Source organism: Camelus ferus, chromosome 1 (genome assembly GCF_009834535.1).
Source record: "Camelus ferus isolate YT-003-E chromosome 1, BCGSAC_Cfer_1.0, whole genome shotgun sequence".
Classification (NCBI taxonomy): Eukaryota; Metazoa; Chordata; class Mammalia; order Artiodactyla; family Camelidae; genus Camelus; species Camelus ferus.
Genome location: NC_045696.1, coordinates 92242990 through 92270393, shown reverse-complemented (window position 1 = coordinate 92270393; position 27404 = coordinate 92242990). Strand labels below are relative to the sequence as shown.

General features: G+C 44.1%; 1 protein-coding gene across 1 annotated transcript in view; it reads left to right on the top strand.

Annotated features, from left to right (window-relative positions):
• The window catches only part of KCNAB1 (potassium voltage-gated channel subfamily A member regulatory beta subunit 1), a 343217-nt gene that overhangs the window by 233083 nt on the left and 82730 nt on the right, over positions 1–27404 (top strand). The window contains 1 exon segment of the mRNA XM_032485762.1: positions 13388–13431. Coding sequence (XP_032341653.1) covers positions 13388–13431 — 44 coding nt within the window.

The following is a 27404-nucleotide window of genomic DNA, read 5'->3' as shown; positions in this document are numbered from 1 at the left end:
AAGATGATGTGTCTTTATATGCAAGAATTATGTGTAAAAGCCCATGGAACGATGCTGGCATGTGGTAGGTGCTTTATAAATCGTTGCTATTATTAAGAAGTTGAGTTCAGGTACAGGGAAAATCAAGTGTGTTTATGTTTACTCGATAAGTGAAAAATAAACAAAAAATATACTATGATTGCCTGTACTTTTCCATTTTAAAAGTCAAACACGTGTGTTGTAGATGTTAAACATCCTGGTAGATTCAAAGTGGATTCAGAGCTTTACTCAGTCGTCCAGTTTGGTATCATACTGTCCAAAAGTTAGGCTGCATTGGAGTTTTTACTAAAATAACCAGCTATTTGGCCACCACTGTGTATAGACGATACCTACTTCCCGTCATGATTTTCCCTCTCATCCTATGATGATGATACTAGAGTTAGAAATTGTCTTCTTTGGGGCCACATCAAAGAATTGTCACATCCCCAGCCACTCTGCCATCAATATCGGGTGCTAGCCTGTGAATTCCGACGATAAATCTTGCTTAGAACAACCAGAGAAGTCAGTCGACTTGAATGAAGTACGGCTAGTGATTTTAACCAACTGAAATTAATTAATTTCCTAGGCTGAGCTAATGCACAAAAGCATAAAACAGAGTTATTTCACAGGATTCTCTAGTTGCCATGTGGTGATTAGTTAAAAAGACCTGAAATCAATTTTTTTAAAGTATATACATTAGTAAAAATTTGCCCAAGCCCAAGCTCAAGAGGGAGCTTTGATTTCATTTTGAATAGAATTTCAATAAAATGTTTGTCTTAAGTTCCTAAAGAATATATTCTCTTGATGCCGTGCTATTTCATAAGAGTGTGGACTTCCATCCCTTCCTCATTCCCTGGATCTATAGGAAGAGCTTTCCCTTTGTGTCAGATACAATCAGAAAGAATGGGCTCAGAGGGACCTCCGCATGGAGGAGAGCCATTCTCATGCTGTAGGTGAATATTCCAGCCACCACGAGAGGCCCAGTTCTCTGCCCTCCAGCCAGCACGACTTCTCTCTGTCACTGCAGAATGAGAGGCAGTTTCCTTACTTTTGAGACATCACAAACTAAGATATCAAGAATAAAAAGGCCAGTGTTGAGGTTGGGGAATGAAAATTAAAACCAGCATTCCACCCTGACCATCCATAACCATTTATAACAGGGCTCAAAGTAAAGTCACAGGCCGACTGCATTCAGTTTCCACTAGTTCTCAGGTCGGTTTTTGGTTTGTTATTCTTCTGGAAAGCAAGAGCATTCAGTAACCTCAAAACCAGTTACGAGCTCCGAATGCATCTTAGTAGCTACTAACTAAACATCTGTTGAATTAGGAAAACAGAAAAGCAAAGAAGAAACAAACAAAAACCAGTATTCTGGCAACGTGAGATTGTTTACAGGTAAAGTGAGACTAAACGATAAAAGGATGTTGGCTTCAGAGGTTCCTCAGTTTTCTTCTGTTTCTATTAATTTCTGGATCTAGTGTTCACTCACTATATTTCTTATTTGTCAACCTGAGTAGTCAACCTTAGTTTCAAAATTGCTAACTTATACCCCTATGAGAAATGAATTTGCCAACTAGAGAATAGTGTTCATGTACAGTTCTTTTTGTCCTTAGCCTTACAGTATCTAGTCAAAGGACTTTTCCAAAGTTAAGTCAGGTCCTTTTTTCCCCACCCCTTCCGTGTGGTGTGTCATTCATTTGTGATACAGCTGGACTTCTAGTTCAGAGTGTGCATCTCTTCTTGGGTTCCCCTGACATCCCGGTAGAATTATTTTTATTTGTATAGAATAAAATTTACTTTTTGTGTTTGTACAGTTGTATAGGTTTTGACAAATGCACAGTCATGCAGAGTAATTCCGTAACCCCCAAGGCTCCCTCATGTTGCCGCTTTGTGGTCACCCTCTCCACCCACCACCAACCTGGGCAATTACTCATCTTTCTCTGCCCTTATAATCTTTCCCAGAATGTCATATAAGTGGCCTCATACAACATGTAGTCCTTTGACTTAGCAAACTGAGTTTAATTGCACTGATATTATTGCATGCATCATGAGTCAAGTTTATTTTTCTTGTTGAGTAGTACTCCGCTGTATGAATATACCTTAATGTGTTTACCCCTTCATCAGTTGACAGGCGTCTGGGTGGTTTCTAGTTTTCAGTGGATGATGAATAAAGTAGCTATGAACATTTGCTACAGTTGTTTGTGTAAACGTAAGTTTTCGACTCACTTGGGTAAATGTCTAGAAGTGGAATCACTGAGTCTTGTGGTATGAGTGTGTTTAAATTTACAAGAAACTGTTAAGCTCTTTTCCAAAGTGGGCTGTATCATTTTGCATTTCCATCAGCAATGTATGAGTCTCCATTTGTTCTGCATCTTTGCCAGCATTTGGCATTATGTTTGGGTTTGATTTTGGTTTTATCTCGTACACTCTGGTAAGTGTGTAGTGGTATCTCATTATGGGTTTAATTTATGTTTCCCTAATGCCTAATGATGTTGAGCATTTTTTCATCTGCTTAATTGCTACCCACATATCTTCTTTGGTGAAATGTCTGTTCAATACTTTCGATCGGACACAGGCCACCTTTGTATTGGGGTTTTGCAGATATTTTCTAAGGGTCTGTAGCTTGTTTTTTCATTCTCCTAACACTGTCTTTCACAGATCAAAGGTTTTAAATTTTTATGAAGACTAGTTTTTCAGTTTTTTAATGGATCATCCTTTTGGTACTCTACCTAAAACTTTTGCCTAACCTATAATCTCACAGATTGTCTCTTATATTTTTTTTTCTAGAACTTTCCTAGTTTTACACCTTGCATTTCAGTCTGTGAACCATTTTGAGTTAATTTTAGCGTAAGGTGAGAGGTTTGTATCAAGGTTCATTTTTTTTTACATGTGGAAAATCATTCCATTTGTTCCAACACCATTTCTTGAAAAGACTATCCTTTCTCCATTGAATTGTTTCTCCACTTTTGGCAAAAATCAGTTGACTGCATTTGTGTGGGGCTATTTCTGGTCTCTTCTGTTCTGTTTACTATCTGTGCTAGTCTATTTGTATGTGCTTCATTCCTTTTGATAATACCACATGGCTTCGATTACTGTAGCCACATGAGCAATAGTTACTACATACAAATAAGAAGGTATAAAGCTAATCAGCAGTAAAGAAAGAAAGAACAGGAGAGACTCCAGGGCAGAAGAGCAGGTGGGAAGCCATTAATACAAGGGTCTGACCTGGTCTGGCCGTGAAGAAGGGAGGAGGGAGGTGAGGGATGGGGTGGAAGGGGCCCTTCAGGTTTTGCTCATTGATTGGTTGTGGAGGCCAAAGGGAGGGAGGAGACAGATCTGTAGGGGTTAAAATATGTTGCTTTTTTTGGAGGGGGTAGACAGGGAGCCACAGACTGATATTCTGAATTTGAAATGTACAATGTGGATTCAGATGGGGTGACCCACTGGTGGACTGACTGGAACCAACGAATCAGAACATAGAAGTAGACCTTGGTCATGACTCTCCCTTTACCCCAGCTCTAGGCTCTGAGACTGTAAATACCAGAGGGCTGGGACTGGCCCTCGCAGTGGAACAGTGACCACAGTTAACCTAAGGGGCAGAGGGAGAGGAGGAAGAGGATGGGTCGGGGTAGAAGGCATCCTACTGAGCAGGTTCCCAAGCTCCAGCCTCTTGTGAAATAGAAGGGGCCCCAACACCTCCGCTGGTTGAAAGAAGAGTGAAAGGCCACAGTGTTTACTGTGTCCCTCCACTCAGGGAGGGCATAGGAACTCACTGTCCAGAAGAGGGAGCCTGTAGGAGAAGAAATGAGATGCCCGTGGCCACCATGAGCAGAGCTTGGATTCAAATGTATGTCTGTCTGATAACAGCTTGCACTTGGGGAGGATTTACCACGTGCCAAGCATCATCTTAAATGCTTCCATCCTCACATTTAACCCTCACAACAACCCTATGAGGTGGTTTCTATTATTATCCCCAGAAACAGATGGGGCAGGGAAGGTTGGGTAACTTCCCAAGGCTTCAGTGATAGGAAGTTGTACAGGGACTTCTGTGCTATATTGTACTTCGTCACTGCACTGTGCTGCCCAGTGTTTCCCAGTAAACGGCAGGGCCTCCCTAGCCGGCAAATTGGGACAAGTGAGTGACAATGCAGTCTTTATTCACAGTAAAGTGATGGCATCAGAGCACCTACTATGAGCATCACTGAACACCTACCATGGGCCCAGGACTTTGTTAGATGTTGGGAATAAACAGATGCATTAGACACAGTCCCCGCCCTCCCAGATCTCAGTCCGTGTACACAATGAGTATAACATGTGCTGTGATGTGCGGCATTCTGACAGCAGGAGTAAAGGATGGGGCACAGAGAAAATAGGCATTCATTTTCTGTTCCTCTGTCAAGGAAAGTGAAAGGCAAACTAATTCATGATGGCTGGAAGCCTTTACTTCTGATTTAGTGAATATTTAAATGTCATCATGCCCCTTGGTCAGGCTCATGCCTCAGTCTCCAGTCTCATTGCTGGCTTTGCTTTCTAAAGTGAAAGCAAGGCATTCACACACAGTAAACCGAATTGGGAAGATGTGGCGCATGAGACCTGCCTCAGATACTTTTGTTTGTTTTATTTTGCCTTTGAAAACTGCACAGCTCATTACAGTAGAAACAGACACAGCTCTCATTACGAAGTGAGTGCTGGAGAAGACTTCACCTCTGCTTCACCTTGTGGAACTTCTTTGAAAGTAAATCATCACCCTGGGGTGAAGAAGGCTTTGACATCTTTAGATTCTTAGTGTTGAAACTGGCAAGTACATGTATGGTATTTACATAGGAAAGTGTGATAATTGTCTTGAAGAGAGATGTAATCCTGGACAAAATTTGGAAGGGGGCAAAGCGTGTTCTCCCTTTTGGGGGCCCGCTTCCTTCACCTCCCACCACCTCTCTCAGAGGTTTAGTGCTTTCTTTCTTGATTGTTCTTTCTAATCCCTCCAAACTTGTATAAGAAGAAGATCTGACACTTCTTCACACTAAAGTGTAAATGACTGATAATGGTTTATAGCCAGGCATCTCAAACTGGGGCAGCAGAGGGGGCCAAGGGGTACCCAGTAAAGCCACGGGACCAACATGACACATCTCTGAGACAACAAACTTGCTGGAAGATTTGGGAAGGAAGCACTATTTTATATTAAAATAAACACAAGTATAATATGGAATGAAATATGAAGTGAATAAACAAGTGTAAATTTTTATGAAAGAAATATTGTGCATGAGGCTAAAGTCCCAGAACCCTGGGGACGGCAAATCCTCTTCTGCCTCCCATACCCCGGGGGCAGGCTCGGCAGTCTTCCTGGCTGCAGGCGGGTGGATGAGGCCCTTGAGAAGCCCTGTAACCAGAGACTTTAAGGTCAAGGATTTATACCCATAAAGAAATAACCCCAGCAGCCAGCTTGAGTTTTAAGTAAATTCAGTAAGGGCCTTCGAAATAGGTTTTTATCCACTAAAAATAAGCAAGTAAGAAGGGATACTAAACACTGACACTATCAACTTTATTATGCAAATTTTAAGTAGTAGCTGTGGGGTATGGCATATTTAATTTTGCTTTCAAAACTTTTCAAGGGTTGCCCTCCCTCCCAGTCTAAAAAAGATGCTTTTAAGCTCTTGTTGCTTTGTGGCAGATGCCTGTACCAAGAGGCATTTTTTAAACATTCATCTTTTCACTGCATTCAAGGTTCTTGATGCATGGACCCCTCTGGCAGTCTGGGGATGCCTACAGCCTCCTTAGTAAAAGTGCTTTTAAACACATAACATAAAATATACAGGAGTCTGATTAAATGGAAATCCAGTTCAAAATATTTAAAATGCAAATTTGCAAACTAGTAAAACATGCATTTCTTTGTTAATATATTAAATAACACGCTCTAGGAGTGAGTCAACACCACGGTTTCCAAAAGCTGAATGAGTGTAAACAGTGAGCGCAAATCGTTTTCTGAGCTCTCCTGAGGCTACCGTGATGTGACAGAAAAATACCTGTAATTTCCTTTTGTTGCAAAGTTACAGTTAATGTGAGTACTTCTGTGGTTTCTTACCTACATTTGTACTTGAAAGAGAAGCTACATTTCAGTTAGAAGTTGGTGAAAAATAAAAACATATTTTTGTCCCGTTGCAGTTCATGAACCCTCGAATTATATGCCCTGAGATAAAGGTTCTAGAATTTTCTGACGTCAGACTCTAAGTTTTGATTTCCAGCTGTCTCAGATACTTGAGACAGAAACAGCAATGCGTAACTTTTATTTAAGTGAGAAGTAGGCCCAGGTGAGCACTTCTCAGCCGTTATCCCCCCTCCATCCCTGCGTCTGTATAGCCCCGTCCACACAAGCTGTGTTCCATCTCCATTCCCTGCTCCTGGTGGTCACGGAAGAAAGGTTCCAAATTTCTCAGACCCACACAATTTCTCCAAACTGCCTTTACCAACAAAGTACCACCCCCTCCTTTGCCTCACTTGTCTATCTTTATCTGCTGTTTCCCACTATCTTAATGATTCCAGCAAAATGACTCACAATTCACATTTAATAGATTCAGAATGTTTGCCATGTCTAAGCACAAATCCATGAAGTGAGTGGATCCTAGAGTCAGGGAAGTGGGCCGTGAAGGCCACAGAGGCAGCCTCCTAACCACTTTGTGCCTGAACCAGAGCCCCACCAGAGTTAGCGTTTGAGACACCACTTTTCCTAGAAAATAAGAAAGGTGGAAAGTAAAAAGCATTGAGTGAGCACTGACGAATCCAGGGACTGGGGCTGCACTTACATTTTCTCAATCTCTGACAAAATAAAAAAAAAACAGTGGGCTATTAATATCCCCATTTATGAATGAGGAAAGAGGCTAAAAAAGACGATGTGCCCAGGTCACACATGCTGGTAAGCATCACTTTCTGCACCCACCTCCTCAGTCTGCCCAGCCTGACCTCCACTCACGGCGCCACTGAAATGACTGCCCAGAGGTCGCCAGCTGTCCCTGTGGGGCTGAACGTGCAGGGCGTCTCTGTCCTCCCCACCCTGGATTCCTCTGCAGCCTTCAACCCTGCTGGCCACTCACACCCTGTTGAAACCGACTCTACCTCTGGCTTCAATGGTGTCACTCTCTGGTCCTCTCCTACATCTTGACCTCCTCCTTCTCAGCTTCCTTTGCCAACGTAGCTTCCTGTTGGCCGTCTATGATGGTGGAGCGGCTCAGGGCCGGCCCGGGCACCCTCTTCTCTAACTGAACACTGCCTCTCTGGGCAGTTGACCCAGGCCCACAGTGCCCATTACCCTTGATACCCAGAAAGCCCTCTCCCTGCTCTGAGCTCCAAGCAGCTAACGTGGATATCTCATGGGCAATTGCCCATGTGCCCAAAGGTTCAAAATACTTGTGTTTGTTGAATGTGACCGCAGTGAAAAGCACCCCTCTTCACCCAGCCACCCAAGTCAGAAACCTGAGAATGGCCCATTACTCCTCTTTCTCTTTCTCCCTCCCATTCAGACACCAAGTCCTGTAGATTTTGCCCACTGAGAATACCTGGACTCTCCCCTATTCTCCTACCTCCACTGAATCCCATCTCAAGAAACCATCACTTCTCATCAGCATGGCCAAAATAGCCCCAAAGCTCCTCTTCTTGCCTCCCTTCAGCCCATTTCTCCTGCTGAAGGTTTTCAGCAATTTTCCATTACTACTTCATATTGAGACCAAAATTGGTAACATAATCAGTAAGGCCCAGTTTGACCAACTTCCTACCACCCCCACCAGACTCACCTGCCCTGTACTTGATTCAGTTTTCAACTACCCATGCTTCTTCCAGCCTCTGAGCCTTTGCACATGCTGTTCACTCTGCTTGGAATGCTAATCCCTACTCTTTTCATTAAGTTACTTCCTACTCCTCCTTTGGATCTTGGTTTAAATGCTGCATCCCTAGGGAAGCTCATCCGCACCGGTCAGCTTCCCCAACATGCAATTTTACACTTAGGTATACTGATCTTTTATTTAGCACAACAGTCAAATCATTAGTCGACTATTTAACATGTTTCCCCTTTTGTGATGTAAGCTCCAGGGGAGCAGCAACTATCTGTTACTCTGCCCATCCCCACATCCTAATACAAGGCCTGGTATGTAGGTGAAACTCAGCACATCTCTATTGAACTAATTAATTAATTACAGGCAAGTCTCTTGTTGCCGTACTTCTCTACACTTTTCTGGAAGGACACAGAACAACAGGTCATTTTATATGTCCAACGAAAATGAAAAAGAACCCAGGTGGAATGTATAACAAATGACTTGAACTTGTAAATCAAAGAATCTGAAAGAATCTCATTCTGCTTTGCTGCTACTTAGATAAAGGAAAGAATGAAAGAAGGTTTCATGGTGTCACTTATCAATGTCTGTCATCAAAATGCAAGCCTAAATCATTTATGTGCCTGGTGGTTTCCAAATGAATCATTGTTCACTATCAACAGTGATGAATGATGCCCTCATGAGAAAACGTTATTACCATTTGTAGTCACCTTCCTGGCTGTCAAAATGCATGTTCTCAGACAACCATCAAAACCAGCTGGCTGACAAATGAACATACCTTCTGCTCTGGATTTTTTAAGAACAGTTAAATGTACTTTTTTTTTAAATTCCATACCCCAGATTTGACTAGTAGCTTCCACGTAAGGCACCACACACAGCAGAGTGAGATTTAGAGGATAAGAAAGATGTTCAGCTAGACAGACACAGCAGATGATGTAATAAGCCAAGCACATGAAAACCAGGTCAAACCAAACTTGTTTCTGCCAGCCTACTGTGGCCACCGGAGTCCCTTACAGATGCTTTCAGTTTGTCTCTGTTGTGTCAACCTTTAAATAAGGGATTTTGTCCCCTGCTATGTGCTTCTTTCTTGGTCAAATGCAAGGTACCTATTTTAGCTAGCTATTCCTCTCTTCCAAGCAGTTTACAATTGTGAATAATGTCTAAGATACACATATTCAGAAACAAGCAATTTAGAACAATGCACTTAGGCTGCTAATCTGCTTTTAGCATCTTGGATTTGTAAAGGACCTGTGAGCATCAAATGGCTTTCAATACTGTGCCTAAGTGACACTTGATTTCAGTTCTCACAACTCTACAATTGCCTTAAAATAAAAGGAGCAGGATGGATGCTCCACAAAATGCCACTAGAAATTATGTTTAATGCCTCTTCCATGGAAAGAACCACTGTCTTAAAACAAGATCAGCCACTGAGAGGACAACCCTGCCTTCAGAAGGGAGAAGTGCAACCTGTGACCTCTCAAGAAGTTACATTCCTTCTCCAGTAACTCTTTCCCAAAGCTTTGACTTAAGATTTAGGATTTCCAAAATTTGACTGACAAAGCTAAGTGTCCCGCGCCCCCATGTTGATGTCATTCATTTCTAATATTAGCAGCAGAGCCGCTCAGGTTCACCTGGGAAAGAGGAACTTTTATTTTGAGTTGAACAGGAGCACAAACTAAAAATGAACACAGTGAGACTGCCTTCTGGTATATCTGACACACATAAAATAGAGAAGCCAGTGCGAATGCATCTGTTTTGAATCAAATGGGAAAGGAATTCAATCTGATTGGAAACTTGATGTGCTTACAGAATTTTTATGTAGCCTCACTTGTGCTCATGCTGAGGAATTAAGAAATAAAATGAAAGATGTAAAGTTGTTTCGATACACAGTGTCACACAAGGTCATGAAATGGTCATGAAAATTCCATATGAGTGGGATAGAGACAATTCCAGGACATCTGTCACAGCCCAGCGTGATGTGTAGACTTGGCCAATATTCAGTGTTAGAGCCACACAAACAAGCTTTTGGATGATATATTTTGGACTCATTAGATCAGAAGAGCCAAGTATTTGGCCTTCTATTATCCAGCGGGGCTTAAATGGATCAGAGTGGCTGAACGGTCACCCCACCCCCACTTGGTGTCGTGCAGTCATGGCCACGGGCTGGACGCAAGTCCGCCATTGGGAATCACGGAAACTGTGTTAGAATTCCATGCCCTGAGCTGGAGGGAGCTATTCTCTCCTATCTTGTCCATCTACAAAGCGCATAGCATCAGTGTGTGTCAAGAGTGCTCTGCCTGGTGGGGGTCTCACAAAGGGACCTACACTTGGAACAAGTGAAGGCAATGGGCTTAGAGGCTAGAAGGGGCACATGCACAGAAAATGCCTCTCACTGTAAAAACAACCAGCTGACTTTGGTAACCATCTACCCCTCTAGTGGGTAAAATATTGAGAGGAAGAGTTAAAGGAAATAAAAACACCAAGCCTCAGTGCAGGATGTAGCACCACGGTATCAATGTTTGTCTGTAATTGAACGTTTCTTACAGTGCAAAATCTTCTAAGACTTCACTCCAGAAAAGCTGGCCAGGGTGTTTAAGCAGCTATGGCAATGAAAGAACCACGCTGAGTACTTGCTACTTTGTAGTTTGTGTTGGTTGACAATTCTCAAGTTGCTGACATTTGGCCTTCTAAACCCAGAGCAGAGTGATCATCGTCTTCCTAAGTCACTGTCGTAAGGTGTCCCCGCCTCGTGTGCCGAGATGGTGCTCAGTAAGTGCCCAGTGACATAACCTTGCCCGATTTGAGCTTGTTAGAAAGATTTCTTCCCCTGCACAGTTTTCTGCACCAAGTTCTTCCTCCCTGTCACGCTCAGAGTCACTCAAAGATACTCAAATTACATGAAACTCCTTACCGAGGTCTTTTCCCCCATGACACCCACATAGTTATGCAAATACAAGCCTGAGATAGGCTCCCCTACGTGTTCCCAAAGACCTCCATGGGAGGACATAGCCCACCATACTGTGATTACATGGTTGTTGTCCTGTGTCCCTCAGACAACGCAGAGGACAGAGAACTGTGCCTTGTTCCTCTCTGTATCCCCATGACCTTGCACATTGCCTGGAACATGGTAACCTGTCAATAAATCTTCACTGATTCCTCAGCATGGAATAGCTCTACCTGGAAGACTGTTCTTCACTTATATATGTCTTTGCTTTTTTTTGTTTTGGTGTAGGGCTTTTTTTAATTCTTCCTACTGTACAGTTGTTGCTCTGAATTCTTATCCTTTAAAATCAGTAGACTCTTAGACCACAAAGCAAGATCTTCTGGCTGTACATCCTGTGGTTTTTGAGAAACTACCAAAAGAACAATTCCTTATGCAAATTATTTTCATGGGAGAAGTAAAATTATTTTTCTCCTATTGAGCAGTTCAAAATATTTTTCACATACACCTTTATGTAATTGTTTCCTTCCGGGTGGACGTAACTAACTTATATGGGAAAATTGAGCACTGTGTCTGTGAGAGGGTGAGCAGGGTCAGAAAGCACCCAAAATAATTATGCTTTACGTTTGTTTACTGTGAACACGTTAACATACATTGTCATGCTCCAGCCCCACAACAGTGATGCTGGATGAACAACACTGCTGCGGGTGACTGGGTTCTTGTCCCGTCGTAGAAAGAATTCCGAGATGGGATGTGGAGGTCAAGAAAGTAAAGTGAGGATTTATTAAGGGACAGGTAGAACACTCTCAAGGGGAGAGCGGGCAGGCTCAGGTGAGCAGCTGCCCTCAGTTTTTTTGGTAAGTTGGTTACATAGAGCATAAAAATGAATGGGCAGAATATTCATTGGGGAGGGAAGGGTTTGGGGTCATATTCCCTGATTTTCATCCCAGCTCCACCTTCCTGAAGAGAAGAGGGATTTTTGTCCTTATTTAGTCTGGATCAGAAGTGTCATGGCTTCGGTGCTTGATGGGTACTTCTAGTCTGAAAGGCTAATTTTATTGAAATGAGAGCATAATGAGCAAAAGGTTATACTCGGACACTGGAGATTCCTGCCTTTTCCCAGCTTTCTTTGTCACCTCCAGGTCACTTGTCACCCCAAAATGTGTGACCACTTATCAGCCCAGAGGTTCCTGCTTTTCCTTCTCTGCCCAGGAACCCCTGTTGTTTACATGATGTAGGGTTTCCTGCTTTTGGCCCGTGCCCCTCCTTTCTGCCCAATTCCTGCCATTTGGCCTATGTCCCCCTTTCTCTGCTCATACCTAGCTATCTGCCTGCTCTAAGAGCACTGACATTAATATCCCATTTTACTATGAAGAAATTGAACCCCTCAAGGGAGGAAGTGATTTCTTCAAGGTCACCTAGCTAGTTGTGACAACCACACAAAAACCTGGGTCTTTCAACTGTTTGCAGTGTGATGCACCTTGGGTGATGCTGTGAAATGACATGTGTTGCTTAGGTGGCATTTATAGACTATAATAGTAAGCAGAGAAAAGAAACAGAGGCAAAAACAAGAGCACCGATTACTAACTCTAAAGGAGCAAAACTGAGGAAGAATCAAGAGAGAACCTGGGAGGACTGAGTTCTGCTGCCGTCGGAAAAGTTGGTGCTGGTTTATTTGGGTAGAAGCAGGGGGAAAAGTTGTGCACTTGTAAGAGCATCTGATCAGAGAGTAAGGAATGCACTTTTCTACCATGTTTCAATAATGTGAGCTTCACCTCCTCGCATTGGACCCCTGCAAAGTTCTGTGAGGCACCCTCTCTCTGAGAATCCGACTTCTTCTCTGATGGCTGCTAGGCGGGTAACAGGAAGATGGGTTGGGTCTGGGTCTCCACAGACAGACACTGTGTAGTGAGGATTAGAGTCCCTAGTTCTCTCCCTGTTTAGAGAGTGAAACTATGTTTCCTTTTTCTGGTAGACTTTTAAGGATGAAAAGCAAAGGTGTTGAGGAGGAAAAGAAGAGCCATTTAAGGACTCTCTGACCCTCTTGTATATATATATATACACACACACACACACACACACACACATATATATACATAAAATTTAGTTTAAATAGCCTAAAGGATTATTTTGTATTTGTTCTTTGAATAATCCCCATCGGTAATAATATGTTTTAGAAGTCAGTTTGTTGGTTATTCAGCCAACAAATATTTACTAAGGCTCCACTGGGTCAGGCTTTGTTGATGAATAATGATGAATAATGAAAAGACTGGTTGGTAAATAAGATACAGATCTTGCCTTCAAGGAACTCACATTCTAGAAGGAGAGAGACAATACAATTTGAAGCAACTTAATAAAGAAGATCATTCAGGACTGGAAAGCTGTGTTTTGTGGGGCCACTTCATTGTTGTACTGAGCCTAAGCGCGTTTGGGGGTCTCCCCAGTGCCCAAATGGAGACGAGAGAGCCTCTTCCCCAACCACAGACCTGCCCCTGGGGCTCTGCCTCTACCAAGATTCCAGTCAAGATCAATGCCATCAAAAGTAGATTTAATAGTCAGAGTTAAAATTCACCCAAAGAAACGATGACCATGTGTTGCTTTATTTTTATTCTAGGAATCTTGGAAAATCAGGACTCAGAGTTTCTTGCTTGGGTCTTGGTAAGTACTCCGGGTATCACGTGGGGGTGGGCTGGGAGGTGGGAGATTGGGGAGGGTACCAGGAGATGCCTGGGGTCTGGGTCAGGACCCCATCACAGGTGAGAAGGGGCTTCCTGACCAGCTTTGCTTCAGAGCCCTTCCTGCCCCACACAAGGCTCCCCAGCTCAGGCCCAAAAGCCACTGTGTTCATGATGCCTTAGGAGGTCCCAGCAAGCAAAAAGAAATCTGACATTAAAGCACATTTTCGAGGAAGAGACTCCATGTCATTCCCATTCGGCAAGTGTAAAGGACCTCAGGGCATGCATTTGTATACTGACCTCACCTACAGCATCATGTGGATTTTTTTTCCTATCCTTATCTTCCCTTTGCCTAAATGTCTCACCTTTTTTTCTATATTATAATGTATTTTACATACTTTTACAATCTACCTGAAATGCTTTAGGGACACAGTGATATATATGTAATTCCTCCCAGCAAATGTAAATATTTAAAGAAGACTAAGTAGAGATGGCAGTTCTAACAGCATAAGGATGCATCTGAAATGGTAAAATCTGAGTGTGAGACTTGTGGAGGCATATGGCTTCCAGACATCCCTCAGACAAGGGAAAAGGCAGCCTTGGTGTTCAGGCAATTCAAGATCATCAGACCTAGTCCTGTAATCTAGGAGAGTCTAGACCAGGATGGTAGCTGGGAAGTAGTGAGAAGTGGTCAGACTATGGCTATGTTTTGAAGGTCGAGCCAGGCAGATCTGTGGGATACTACTTGGGATACAAAAGAAGAGAGGAGAGTCAAAGATGACTCTAAGGTTTCTCCCTTGAGCAACAGAAAAGATGGGGTTGCCAGTAAGTGAGATTTGGAAGAAAGAAGGAGGAGAGACTTAGGAAGCAGGAGAGCTGATTGACTGGGGACCCGTTAAGTCTGACATACCTATTAGACATCCAAGAAAAGAGGTATATAGGCAAATGAATGTGTGAATCTAGAATTTAGAAGAGAGATTTGATCCGGACTTAGGATGACTTGGGAGTCATCAGCATGTAGATGCTGTTTAAGACACAAGACTGGATAAGAATATTAAGGAAGTGAAGACAGGTAGTACAGAAAAAAGGAGCACATGGTCTGAGACCTGGGAAGTCCAACAAAGAACACTGAAAACAAGCAGTCGGTGTGGAGGAGGAGAACCAGGAGAGCAGGGAGTCCTGGAATCTAAGTGAAGAAAACATTTCAAGGTGGGGTGGAGTGACCAAGCCTGTCAAATGCTGTTCATAGGGCAAGCAAGATGAGGACCAAGAATTGACCATTAGATTTAGCAACGTGGAAGTCACTGATGACTTTGAAAAGATCAATTTTGGTGGAGAGAGGGGCTTATGCATGATTGGAGTAGCTTCAAGAGAAAGACAGGTGACTACTCTTCTGATGACATTTCTGTTAAGAGAAGCAGAAAAATGCAATGGCAGCTGGACAGGCAAGTGTGGTCGGAGAGGGAGCCTTTACACATGGGAGAAATGATGGCATATTTGTATACTGATGGGGAAATTCTTTTGAGAAGGAAAAAGATGGTTAAGATAAGTAGAGGAAAACTACCTGGGATTATTTCTTAAGGACACAAGAGGAGAGTAACGTGAAGGAAGGCATGGGCTTTGAGGCTGGTAGGTGGGTTGATGGGGTGGTGGTGGTGGTGGTATCTTTACAAGTTCTCCTTTACTGCTTCTGTATTCTCCTTGAGACTCAGAAACAAGGTCATCAGCTCTTAGTGAGGATAAAGGGAGGTGTTGAATGTTAGGGAAGAGAGAGGATGTCTAAGAGAACAGAAGAGTAACTGGACCAGGGGGATACATCAGAGTGGCCAGACAGCATTAAGAACCTACTTGAGGTTCATGCTAATAAATTTGAAGTGAGACCATCTCCATGTCTGTGTGTTTTTCCTCCAGTCATGTTCAGCCATGCAGGTCCACGTAGGGTTTTTCAAGGGTATAAGGTAAAAAAAATAAATAAATAAATAAGAGAGGCCAAGAAGCTGAAGATTTGTGCAAAGGGGTGATTATAATGATGGACCTTGGAACTGAACCTGAGCAGTGGGAAAATGAGGACTGGACCCAGGAAAATGAACAAGAGGTAAAATGAGGAGGCGGAAGAGGAGAAGGATCAGTGAATTGTACATCCAGAGGGCCCAAATGATTGTTGGAATAAGAGCAGTAGAGACAGTAATTTGCAAGCATAGAAAGTGATGGTTGGAAAGGCGGATGCTTGCAATCGAGGTTACGGGGGGTTTGGCCATCGGTAATGACAAAGTCTAAGGCATGTCTACTGGGGGAGAGTGGCTGTGGTTGTGTTAAAGACAAGATCAGAAAAGAATATGAAAACGAATATATGTGAGTATATACATGACTGGGACATTGTGCTGTACACCAGAGACTAACACATTGTAACTGACTGTACTTCAATTGAAAAAAAAAAAAAAAAAAAAAAAAAAAAGACAAGATCAGTGGAATAGAAAAGGCCCAGAATCTGAGAGGGAACAGTGCAGAGAAGGATTATCTTTGGGGTCATTTAAATCACTGAAAAATATGACAAACCCAATATTGAAAAGAGTGACAGTGAAACAGAGCTAAAACTTTCTGATGAGAGGGACTGATTAAGAGGGGTAGGTAAGCGACTGCAACACAGAGGGACTGCTGATGTGAGAGTTGGAGCTGGTGGGGGAGGAGCTTGGAGGAGGGTCTCTTGACCCCTGTGGAAGAAAGTGTGGAGACCAGGGAAGGGACGGTCGTGAATGAATAGAAGACAGTGGCAACTAAGTCTGCCTCCTTTCACTGTATTGCAAGGATATTGAAGGCTAAAGATGCCTGAGTTTTGCTGTCTCCTTAATGATACGATTTAGGAAGCGAGGGTGGTCTTTGTTCACTGTAAGACTAAGGGCACTTGACATTTGCTTAATTTATGGCTCTGATTTTACTATCATTTACTTGTATTTGAAAGACCCTGTAGATTCATTATCAGGAATAGTCTAACCTTAGTTTTTTTGAGAGTATTTAATGGTAAATAACTATTCATTATTTATTATTGAAAGAAATTCAGAAATACAGTGAACAATCATAGACAATTATCTCATAGAAGCAATATCTGTGATGGAAAATAAATTTAGTCAAAAGTACATAGCAGACTCACATAGAAAACAAACTTATGGTTACCAGAGGGAAAGGGGGTGGGAAGGGACAAATTGGGAGTTCGAGACTTGCAGATACTAACTACTATATATAAAATAGATTAACAACAAGTTTATACTGTATAGCACAGGGAACTGTATTCAATATCTTGTAGTAACCTATAATGAAAAAGAATATGAAGATGAATATATGTATGTATATGTATGACTGAACTATTATGCTGTACACCAGAGATTGACACATTGTAAACTGACTATACTTCAATAAAAAAGAAAAAGAAAAAAAAAGTACATAGAAGACTCAACCAAAAGCCCTTAAGACTATAAAAAAATTCATGTGCCTATGAAGTGCCACGTGTAAATGAGTCTCCAAAGGGCAGACCAGTTTTTAAAAAAAAATCTCATTGTGTGTGAGCTGTAGGTATTTTGGTGAGCTTTGAAACAGACTTGATTCAGCAGCAGCAAGCCCTAATTTGAGTTTTTTCTGAGAGCTTGAACACTTGTGGTAAGATACTGCATGAAAAATAGGAGGAAACCAGAAGTTCATGGGGCTGATTGGCTTCATTCCAAACAGGTAACAAAGCTTGAATAAGTGTTCTTTGAGAACTTTTCTGAGCTGCCTCTGTAGGCCATTGGAGACCAAAAAAATCATAGAAAGGAATAATGCACCAGCCTTAGGTAATTTCTCGGGCTCTGCAGACCACAGCTCTCAAGTCCAGGTGAAGTCGGGTTTACTGCTGTAGGCTTGGGGTCTCAGCTCAGTTACAGCTCGTGTTCAACTGAGACTTAGGAAATTAAGCATTAAGTGTTCTAAGCAGTCACGTGACTATAGATGTCTTTTACTGAAATGCTCTAAAGGTCATATTAAAGTTAACGATGCTGACTTTCTTCTCTACCAGAGGAGAATAGGCTGGGAATTACTTGCCCCGTCAAGCTTCCTTTGGATAAACTGAGAGCAGGTGTAATGGGAGCAGAAAGGTGAAATAACTGGAGGATGAACTGAAGATACATCTGAAGGAACACAGCTGTGCCAACAAGAGAAATGGGGGTGGGGGAATTAAGTGGAAACCCAGCTGTGGACTGCTGTGGCCAAACTGGTTTATAAATTCACTGACCACTGCTATCAAGACCCAAAGTCAAAGAAACTGATGGGAAAGGAGTAAATCCACCAAAGAGTGGCTGAACATCATCTCAGTCTAGGGGCAAGTGGGATCATCTTCTGAGAGAGGAAGAGGAGAATTTGCGTATTCATTCATTCATTCATTCATTCATTCATTCATTCATTCTCAGCAAACATTTAGGAAGCCAGGCACTGCGCTGGTTACAGGGGATACCAAGATGAGGGCAATGGCCCTGCTGTCACACCACGCACAGTGTAGTAGGAGTCAGGGGGCAAGCACAGACAGCACGTTGGGGGGATGCCATAATGGAGGGTAGGCCCACCAAGCGAGAGGAAGGTCTCCTGGGGAATCTGGGGCAGCTTCCCAGGGAAGGTTGAGTTGAGTCTTGAGTTAAGACTGGGAGGGAGTCATCAAGCAGAGAAAGAGAGTGAAGGACGCAAGACGGAGGGGGCAATGCCCACAATGGTGGGGAGGGAGACCCACGGAGCTGGGGGTACTGGGGGAAGCAATAATGGAGATGTAGACTACTGTCAGTGCAAAGCGTTGGGGAACCACAAGAACCAAGCCAGGAAGGAAGTCTAGGCCTGATCAGGAGGGCCCTTGCTGAGGCACTGAGTCCTTGTCCTCTAGGTCTCTGGTGTCCCCCCAAGTCCTATAGCCCCAAGGTCTTGGGGAACACTGGGGGGATGAGGGCCAGACAGGGCTCCACCTCTCTCTGTCTCCTCCTTCCATTGCCACAACTTCCATCAAGGTAATTCTCCTTTTCCTAAAGAAAAATACAAAAAATTTTAATGTAAATTTAAATTTTTTACATATAATAAAAATTTCAAAATGTAATATGTCAGAAATGACTTTATAAAGCAGTTGTAGGTTCACAGCAACATTGAGCAGAAGGCACAGAAAGTTCCCCTTACATCACATCCACACAGCGTCCCCCACTATCCACATCCCACACCACAGTAGTACATTTGTTAACAGTCCCACACTGACACATCATTGTCACCCAAAGGCTATATTTACATTAGGGATATGTATAACTTTGGTGTTCTGCATTCTTCGGATTTGGACAAATGTAATGATGTGTATCTACCATTACGGGATCACCCAGAGTAGTTTCACGGTCCTAGGAATCCTCTGTGCTCTCTCTGTGTATCTCTCTGCCCCCAACCCCTGGCCTCCACTGCTCCTTTTACTGTTTCCATAGTTTCATGTTTTCCAGAATTTAATGTAGTGTGGACACCCTACAGTATGTAGCCTTTTCATATTGGCTTCTTTCACTTAGTAATGTGCATTTGTTTCCTGCATGTCTTTTCATGGTTTAATAGCTCATTTCTTTTTAGTGCTTTATATTACATTTTGAAGGGGAAGAAAAAGCATCCTTCTGCCCCCCAAAAAGTTTTAAACCCTCCTTGTAGCTTATGAAAAGCCATCTAAAAACTTGGATCAGGAGTAGGACATGGTCAGATGTATCAGAACTGCTTTCTGGCAGCAATGTGACTGTGCTTTCTGGCTAGGTCAGAGGGAGAGAGGGCTGAGACTGGAGGCAGGGAGATTAACTGGGAGTCAGGTGATGAGGCAGTGGTACTAAAGATGTACAGGAAGGAGGAATCAGCAGGACTTGGTGACCTTGGGATGCAGAATGAGAGGTCTCCCTGAGCAGAGGAGGTTGCCTGGGTTCCTGGACTGGGCGTGTGGGTGGAAATCTGAAATCTCCGAAGGAGGAGATGCAGGAGGGAGCAGAAGAGGAAGGAGGACAGAGAAGCAGGAGCACTGTTATGGAGCAGTGACTAGTTCCATACAATAAATCTCTCATATATATACATATATAGGTAATCTCTCTGTATGTAAATATATTCATATATTTTCTATATAGTTATATATAGAAAAATAAAATAGGAAATATAGTTATCTATATAACTTACACAGTTATATAGAAAATATATATAAATATGTAAATATTTATATATAAAGAGCTATATAGTAAGGAATTTTAAAAGGACTTTTAAGCTTTTGTTTCTCTAGAGAACCCTAACTAGTAAAAGCATTTTGCCAGTTCTATAAAACGTCACACGGATGTATGTGGCGAGGTGAACAGGCAGGTATTTAAAGATAAAATTTACGAGAAGACAGAGGAAGCATAATGGTGGAGGGGGGTCACTTGCTCACTTTTCAGCTGAGCACACACAGAACCTCGTGTAGAATGCCGTCCTCCCCAAAGGAGTCCTCCTGGGCTGACCAATGGTCGGGAAGGGCACATTATGCGGTCCCGCCAGACAGGGCTGGGTCCAGATCTAAGCAGCAAAGGAGAGAAGGAACCCCATGCCTTCAGGGCCCTGATCTCCACAAACCTCCAGGCAGTAACTCCCAGGCAGAGCGCACTGACTCCGCGATCATCATGTTCTGTGTTCATTCAGGCAGCCCTTCCACACTTCATCCTCGAAGGAATGAAGTCATAAAGTAAAATGGTCCACACCTTGGAGAGGCTGAGTCTCTCCAGAGGTGTTCCTCCCCACCTCCGGCTGCACAGCAGGTTGTCCGGTGATGCTTTTTGCAGTGCAGACAACTGGTCTCCACCCAGCCCTTTTGAATGAGAAGCTCCCAAGGTGGGCACCAGGCACAGGGGTTTTAAAGGCAGCCCCCATGACTCTGAGGCAGCAGTGGGGCCGGAGCCCATTCCTCACCAGATGGAAAGAGGTGGATACGTGGGAGACCCGGTATCCGCTGAGCCAGGTGCCGGCTGTGCTTTTACCCACCTAGGTGGCTGCTGTCCCCAGACCTAGCCCCTGGAGCTGGCCTGGGACATTTCCACCTGAACTGCAGGTGGAAAGGCTGCCCAGCTCAGGGATGGCCTCAGGGTTCTTAGAGCCGGCGTCCTGGGACGGCCCCTGGGGCAGGCAGATTGAGCCCACCTCCCCTTCCATCCATCGCCTGCCTTAGCTCTGCCCTAACCAAGGGAACCTTCTAGAGCAAATGCAGTGAGTCTTAAGACTAAACTGTGTGGGCTTCTTTTCCATGTGTTGCATATGTGCAGGATGAACTCCTGGCTCGGCTCCCTCTGCCTTAGAGACGCGCTCATGCACTAAATATTTTGACATTAGGAGAGCATGACATGAAATGCTTAACATGGCTGATATTATTTTTGTGACACACTGCATGAGTCCCATTCCAGTTGCCAAGGCCAGTGTAAACTCGCCACCTCGCATAGTAGTATAAGAACACAACCACAACTACATGAAGTATTTATAAAGTGCCTCTGAGACATGAGAAATGATTTTAAAAGGACAACTTCCCTCAGAGAGTTTACCAGTTTCTCTGTATAACACAGAGTGAACTATCTTAAGACCAGAATACCCACAGAATTTAAATGGTGCATGAATATTAAACATGTAACGAGAGAATTTTAGGCTTGTCACTTTTCCTGGAAAGTCTACCTTGAATAAATGCCATGGTGTGTACATGCTAAAAAAGAAGAGGCTTTTGTATTTTTACAAAATTGCCTTAGAATATTTCTTCCTCATTTCCTCCTTTCGTGGATAAAATCCTTCTTCAGAACTGCTCACAATTTGCTTGCCCTCTGAATTACCGGTGGCGGCCGGCCACGTGCCTTTTCTTCCCTCGCAGAGGCTGTCCGGCGCTGAGACACGGCGGGCGGGACAGATGGGCAGCCTGATGTTCCATACGTTGTGTGAGTTGGGTTCAGGGAAGAACCTGAGAAGAAAAGGCAGGAAAGTCTACACGGACACACACACACGCACACACACCCTCATCTCCCCCAGTGCAGTTGCAAAAGGATGAGTCGCCCTCATTGGCTAACCTGCAATCCAAAAATAAAACAAATCATTGCAAAACCATCAGCAAGTGGGGGGCACAAGGTTTTCCCCAGGCCCAGATAAGGGCAATTTGTTGGAACTGATGACAATTTATAAACATGGTCTCAAGGCTGTGAGAGGGAGAATTAGTCTTTGTGATCATCACCCCCTTTACAGATGAGAAAAACAGAGGTAGGAAGAGGGGAAAGTCTTGTTCAAGGCCAGTGGTAGGGACGGCAGAGCCCGCATCTCCCACTCCTGGACTCTCCACCAGCCGCCTGTTTCCCTGCCACCCCACCCACCTCCAGTGTGCACACGCTCACAGCCACTGCCATGTCCCCATCTCTGCCCTTGAGACGCGAACGGCTGGACCAGGCATGTAAGGCCCCTTCCAGCTCTAACAGTCGTGATGTGGGCAAGTTCAGCACAACTCCCTGGTGGCAGCTCGGTGAAAGGGCCTTTATTTTAGAACCAGTGTTAGAGCCTGAACAGCTCTTGGCATCACTGTCCAGAGGAGGGTAGACAAAGATTCCATCAAATTCCACAGACTGGGGCCAGAATCCATAACTCATAGTCCACAATCAGGTGAGCTTTCCCTATAAGAGATTTCAAAGTAAGAGGGCAGCTGAGAGCTGACATTTTAGTTTTGTTTGGATGCCTTGAATGAAGGTCTTATCTCCTGACTTTCCCTCCCGTGCACAGAGCCCTAAAGACCTCAAAAAGTCCTGCCATAGCTCCTGTACTCACAGGAGAAACACACCTGTGTACACCCAAGTCTATTCATATTGTTCACCCAGAGTTTGTCCTGTACACTCGACATTTATAAAGAGTACATTTATAAGATTATTTTCCTACACCCTTTGCAATATGAGAGCCCAAGTGAAAGTTTCATAATTTCAGTCAGCCGTGCAGTTGAGCTACTCCAATAGTGAGGCTAAAAAATGGGGGAACCTGTTGGGGTGCTGTCCTCTTGTATGGTGGGGGCTGTGCCTCTGGTGTGCTTGGGTTAAGCAAGGCAAGGCCATGGGGAGCCACTTCTGGGAGGGCAGCATAAATGCCTAATGGGGGACCTGCCGTGGGGCAACACGCTGATAGGAAATGTGTGGGGATTCGGAGATTTGTACGTTGGTGTTAGAGGCCTCAGCTGGATGAAGTTAGGAATGAAATCCGTTATTTTTAGCTCTATTGAGTGTGAATCCATCAGAAGCCTTCTTGAGTAAGTAAGTAAACAGAAAACCCAGTTCAAAGCAAAGCAAAATCATTAGCTTAAGCAAAAGCAGGTATTTCTAGGCTCGTATGGACAGCAGACCTTTTGGCTTGACCCAGGGATCAGACTATGAGCTCTGCAAACTGCAGTTAGGTTCCATTCTCAGGCTGCCCTCAGAGTGACAAGACGGCTGCAGAGGTGCCAAGCTTCGTGTCCCACTGGCTCTGACAAGGTTGTGTGTCTATGCCTGAACCAGTTCCTGAAGAACTGACTTCAGTCAAGAACCACCCCTAAAGCTGGGGAAGGGTTTAAATCCACCCCAGCCACACAATGCAGATTCCCAAAGGAAATTTAAAGGGCCCTGGCTTACAGGGCTAAGAGTTCCTCTTCTCTGAGTTAAGAAGAAAAGATATTCCTGGATCCTGAAAACCCTTCTCCTTCTTATTGTGGCTTGTCTAAGCCTGATCTATGTCATCAGTAGCCAAGGTGGAAAATTAAAATCCTCCCAGCCTTTTCTACAGCATGAGGGGCGCTCAGAGTTTGCTGGACTGGCTTGTGTTTATGTCCGCCCCCTCAGTTTGCCTAAAGGACAGAATTTTCCTCTGCAGGGTAAATGTGTACCTTTGCCTTTTTACTACTTCCCCACCATGTTGAGGGATCAGTGAGACAAGAGGCTCATTTACAAATAAAAGCTTCATCCTAACACCTGGATAATGACAGTACACAAAGGAGCATCTCCAAGCAGGCAAAGCAGAAGATACCGCCAATGCTCATTTTATATCTGACAACTAATTAAAACGAGAGGAGGAGGAGGCTACCCAAAATGCAATTACAGAAAATGGGTGAGGAGGTAATGAGCAGGAGCTAAATTAGAGCTGACAGTCTAGCCATGGGGATTTCTTCAGGCTGACGAGAGGGAAACAGGAGATGAAGTTCTGGTGCGGCTCTGCTTACAGCGACTGGAAACAAGCTTTCTGTGGGACTTCGCTATGTTTCATGGGTTTTTACTTTACCTCCCCCCATATCTCCATCCTCTCGCCACCCTTGCCTTTGGACCTTACTGAGCAGAATTGGCAGCCCACCTTGGCTGAGCTGCTTTCAGCCGTGATACTTGAACTGCTGGCTGAAGAGAGGAGGCGAGACTGGCCCTGAGACTCGTTTCTAAAAGTGACCCTCTGTCTGGCTTTGTTACCTGTCACACCATTCCCAAGGTCAAGCGAGAGGATTGGAGCAGTTGCCCTCCCTTCCAGCACCTCCCAGGGAGGGCTGGTGGGCTGCCCTGGTCCTGCTGGTGGATGGGCTGCCTCAGATGCCCTCCGCGTCTCATTTTGTGAGCTCTCAGAGGGCAGAAACTGGCTGATTCTATTGTCCCTGGAAAGCATGGAATCCAGCACTGCTCTCATTCATTTGTGTGTCCATGGATCTCCCAAGGATGAGCCAGATGTTTGCTGTGCTGGGGAAACAGGAGAAAAGACAGGGCAGACCCCTAGCGGCCACCCTCATGCAGCCCGCAGGCAGGGAGAGATGAGGGGGCTGTGACCTGATTCCCAGGCTGATGAGATCCTTGGGCTGTGTGCCCCCAGAAGACACCCTGCGATTATTTGCTGGTGATAACTTTTTTCATCTGACTTATTTCTTGCTAGATTATCAGTTCAGAACAAATCCCTAGGTCAGAGAAGGTGCTGGATATGTGCTCATTTATGGAATGAATGAATGAATCATAGTGTGACCAGTGCTCGGAGAGAAATATGAGATGCTGTGGGAACACATACGAGGGCTGCCTAAGAGGAGATCATGGAAGGCTTCCTGGAGGAAGAGATATCTGTGCTTAGTACAAAAGAACAAGTGCTATAGGATGGAAGAGAGTCAAAGACTTAACAAGGGAAAGAGCAGTTTAACAATGACATGATCAAAAGAGTTATGAGACACAGAAATAGCACAGACAATGAAGTGACCACCTCTTCCAGGGAATGGGGAAGGTGGCTGCTAGGGATTTTGAAGGATAAATAGGAATCTGTCAGGTGGATAAGAGTTAAAAAGCCACAAGCACTCCTTTTTTTTTTTTTTTTTTTCTTTCTTTTTTCTTACTAAGACCTAGGCTTGATGGCTGCTCTCCTGAGCATCCCAGTCTAGCTGGAGCCTCCCTGTGCGTTCCCAGCACAGCCTCTCTGACCAGGACGTGGTATTTTTCTGTCTTCCCCACTGGACTGGGAGCTCCAGGAAAGAGAAGCCATTATTATCATTTGCCTTTTCAGCCCCCACCATCTGGCATGGTTCTGAGGAATTATGCGGCTAGATAAGTATTTTCTAAATGAATTGGTAAATAAACTTCAGGGAGAGAAGCATGGGAATCTTAACCAGCATGACCTGGAGAAGGACCTCTGTGGGAGAGGAAGTGATGCGTGATGACTGGGAAGGTTACGACGAACGTTGGAAGCCATGCTGTGAAGCTTGGGATTTATCTATTTTGTGATGAGGAGTCACTGAAATATTTAAGTCCAGGTGTCACTTGGCCAGATGCATTTTAGGAAGCTCATTCTGGTCACAACAGTCACCGTGCAGACAGCAAACTGGAGAGGACTGGGAATAGAGGCAAGGAGACAGACGGCCAAGGACTCAAATATTCTCACTTTTACAGAAGATTAAACGTAACAGTCAGTTAATTGCCCTCTAACTGTGAGCCCAGCTCATCACACTGTGAGCGTATATACGGAGCCTGTGCAGACTCTATGGGGGCTGTGAGGTCAATGAGGCTTGACCAAATTAGCAAAAGACTAGTAAAGAAAATATAAAATGAAGTGCTTTTAAAGGCATAACATAAAATGTCTGAAAAAAAGAGAACCAATATAGATGTTGGTGTAGTAAATTGCAAAGTTTCAGAAATTGGGTTAAAAAAAACAAGTTTCTAGATCCGTTCTTTCAGGGGAAGGACAAAGATAAATGGAAAATGTTTAAACAGACAAATAGAAGTCAGACAAATAGGAACAAAAAGGAAGTGAAATGTGGGTGTAAAATGAATGTGAACTACACAAAGTAGAACTCCAGCACCGAGAAGATGCAGTAATGAGAGATGATCGTGGATGGAGTGAGGGCCCCGAGAAAGAGCAAGGGGACAGGACCCAGAGGATCAGCAGAGAAACAGCCTTGGAAGGACGCAGGGACCCTCTTGCATGGGGACAGGAAGAGAGGAGGAAGAGATGGGTGTTGTCTTGGCTTGTGTCTCCTTAACGTGGGAGCCAGTGGCGAGCGCACAGCCACCTGAGGGTGAGGAGGTGGGGTGCTCACATACCAGAGGCAGCTGGAAGCCCGCTGGGAAACGGGCAAGACATCACTCGTGTCTGCGATGGGTAGTTTGGTAGATTTGGCAGCAGGAAGGGGAGGGGTTTACAGTTTATGTTCTTGTATGTTCTCTATGAAGCAGGAGGCACGTTTATCTGGTGACATTGAAGGAAGAGGGGGTAGGACTGAAGCCGAGAAAAGTAAATTTGAAATCTAAACAGTGGGGGAGAATGATTAGAAAACAGAGGACTGGTGATCTCTATGTGTGGTTCCTGTAGACCAAGAATTTGCAATGCATGAGTCTCTGCACTCTGTGACTTTCTCCAGCACAGCTCAGCATCTTGGTTACATGCGATGAGCAACCAGACAGATTCACCCAGGAGTGGATTTTTGCCAGGCAGGTGCAGTGAAGGAATAGTGAAACAGGGAGCTGAGAACAGGGCAAGAGAATCTTCTAAATGGTGAACAAGGTCATCAGCCATCCTAACCTCCCTAGTCAAGGAAGGAACTGAAGACAGAATAGATAGACTAGAGCAAGGTAAAGAGTCTGAGGACAGGGGTGTGGGGATGTACCTGCACAAAATCCGCGAGAGCGGGAGACTGCGGTGTGCAAGGGCTAATGACCAGGTTCTGATACGCGTGCTGGGAATACCAGTGAGGCACACCTCCACCCCAGTTCTCCCACGTGCAAATTCAGTTCTGATTTTCACAGCACCATTGTGGTCTTCTATCTCCAGCCCACCAACCTCTTCTGCCATTTCATCTAATAGTCATTGCATAGGTTTTTAAAAACTAAGGTTTATACTTGAGAGTTTGCAATATCCAGGGAGTGCTAAATGTCCATAATTTCCATACTAATGTGACTTTAAGAAGGCTGGGCACTTTATTCAGATGAATTGGCGGCTGCTGTGTTGCTGTTTGAATTGACCCACTGAAGACATAGGAAGAAGACAGGAGATCCTCTATTACCTCTGATGAGAGAGGGGAACAGTGACACAGAAATTAAAAATGCATTTATGTTTGTCTTTGGAATGAACTTTGTATTTCTTATGAATATGGGTGCAATAGGCATGAAAACCCATTCGTGAAAAATCAAGCATTGTCTAGGGGTAACAACATACGTAGGAGCAGTATAATGATCACGCAGCCCATCTCTGACTAGGCTTCAGTTAAGCTTCTAACTCTCCACAATGAATTAACGATTCTACACGGCACCAGTGGGAAAAATTCTGCCCTGACCCCATCAAACTGATGTGTCTCGCTTACACCCTATTCTGTCAGGATTGGTGGCCCTTGTAATCTTGTCCCAGAAAACAAGACTATTGACGCTCTTTTATTCCACCCTTTTTTATTTCCACTAAGCTATTTTTGCTGTACTGGGATTTTTTACTGCC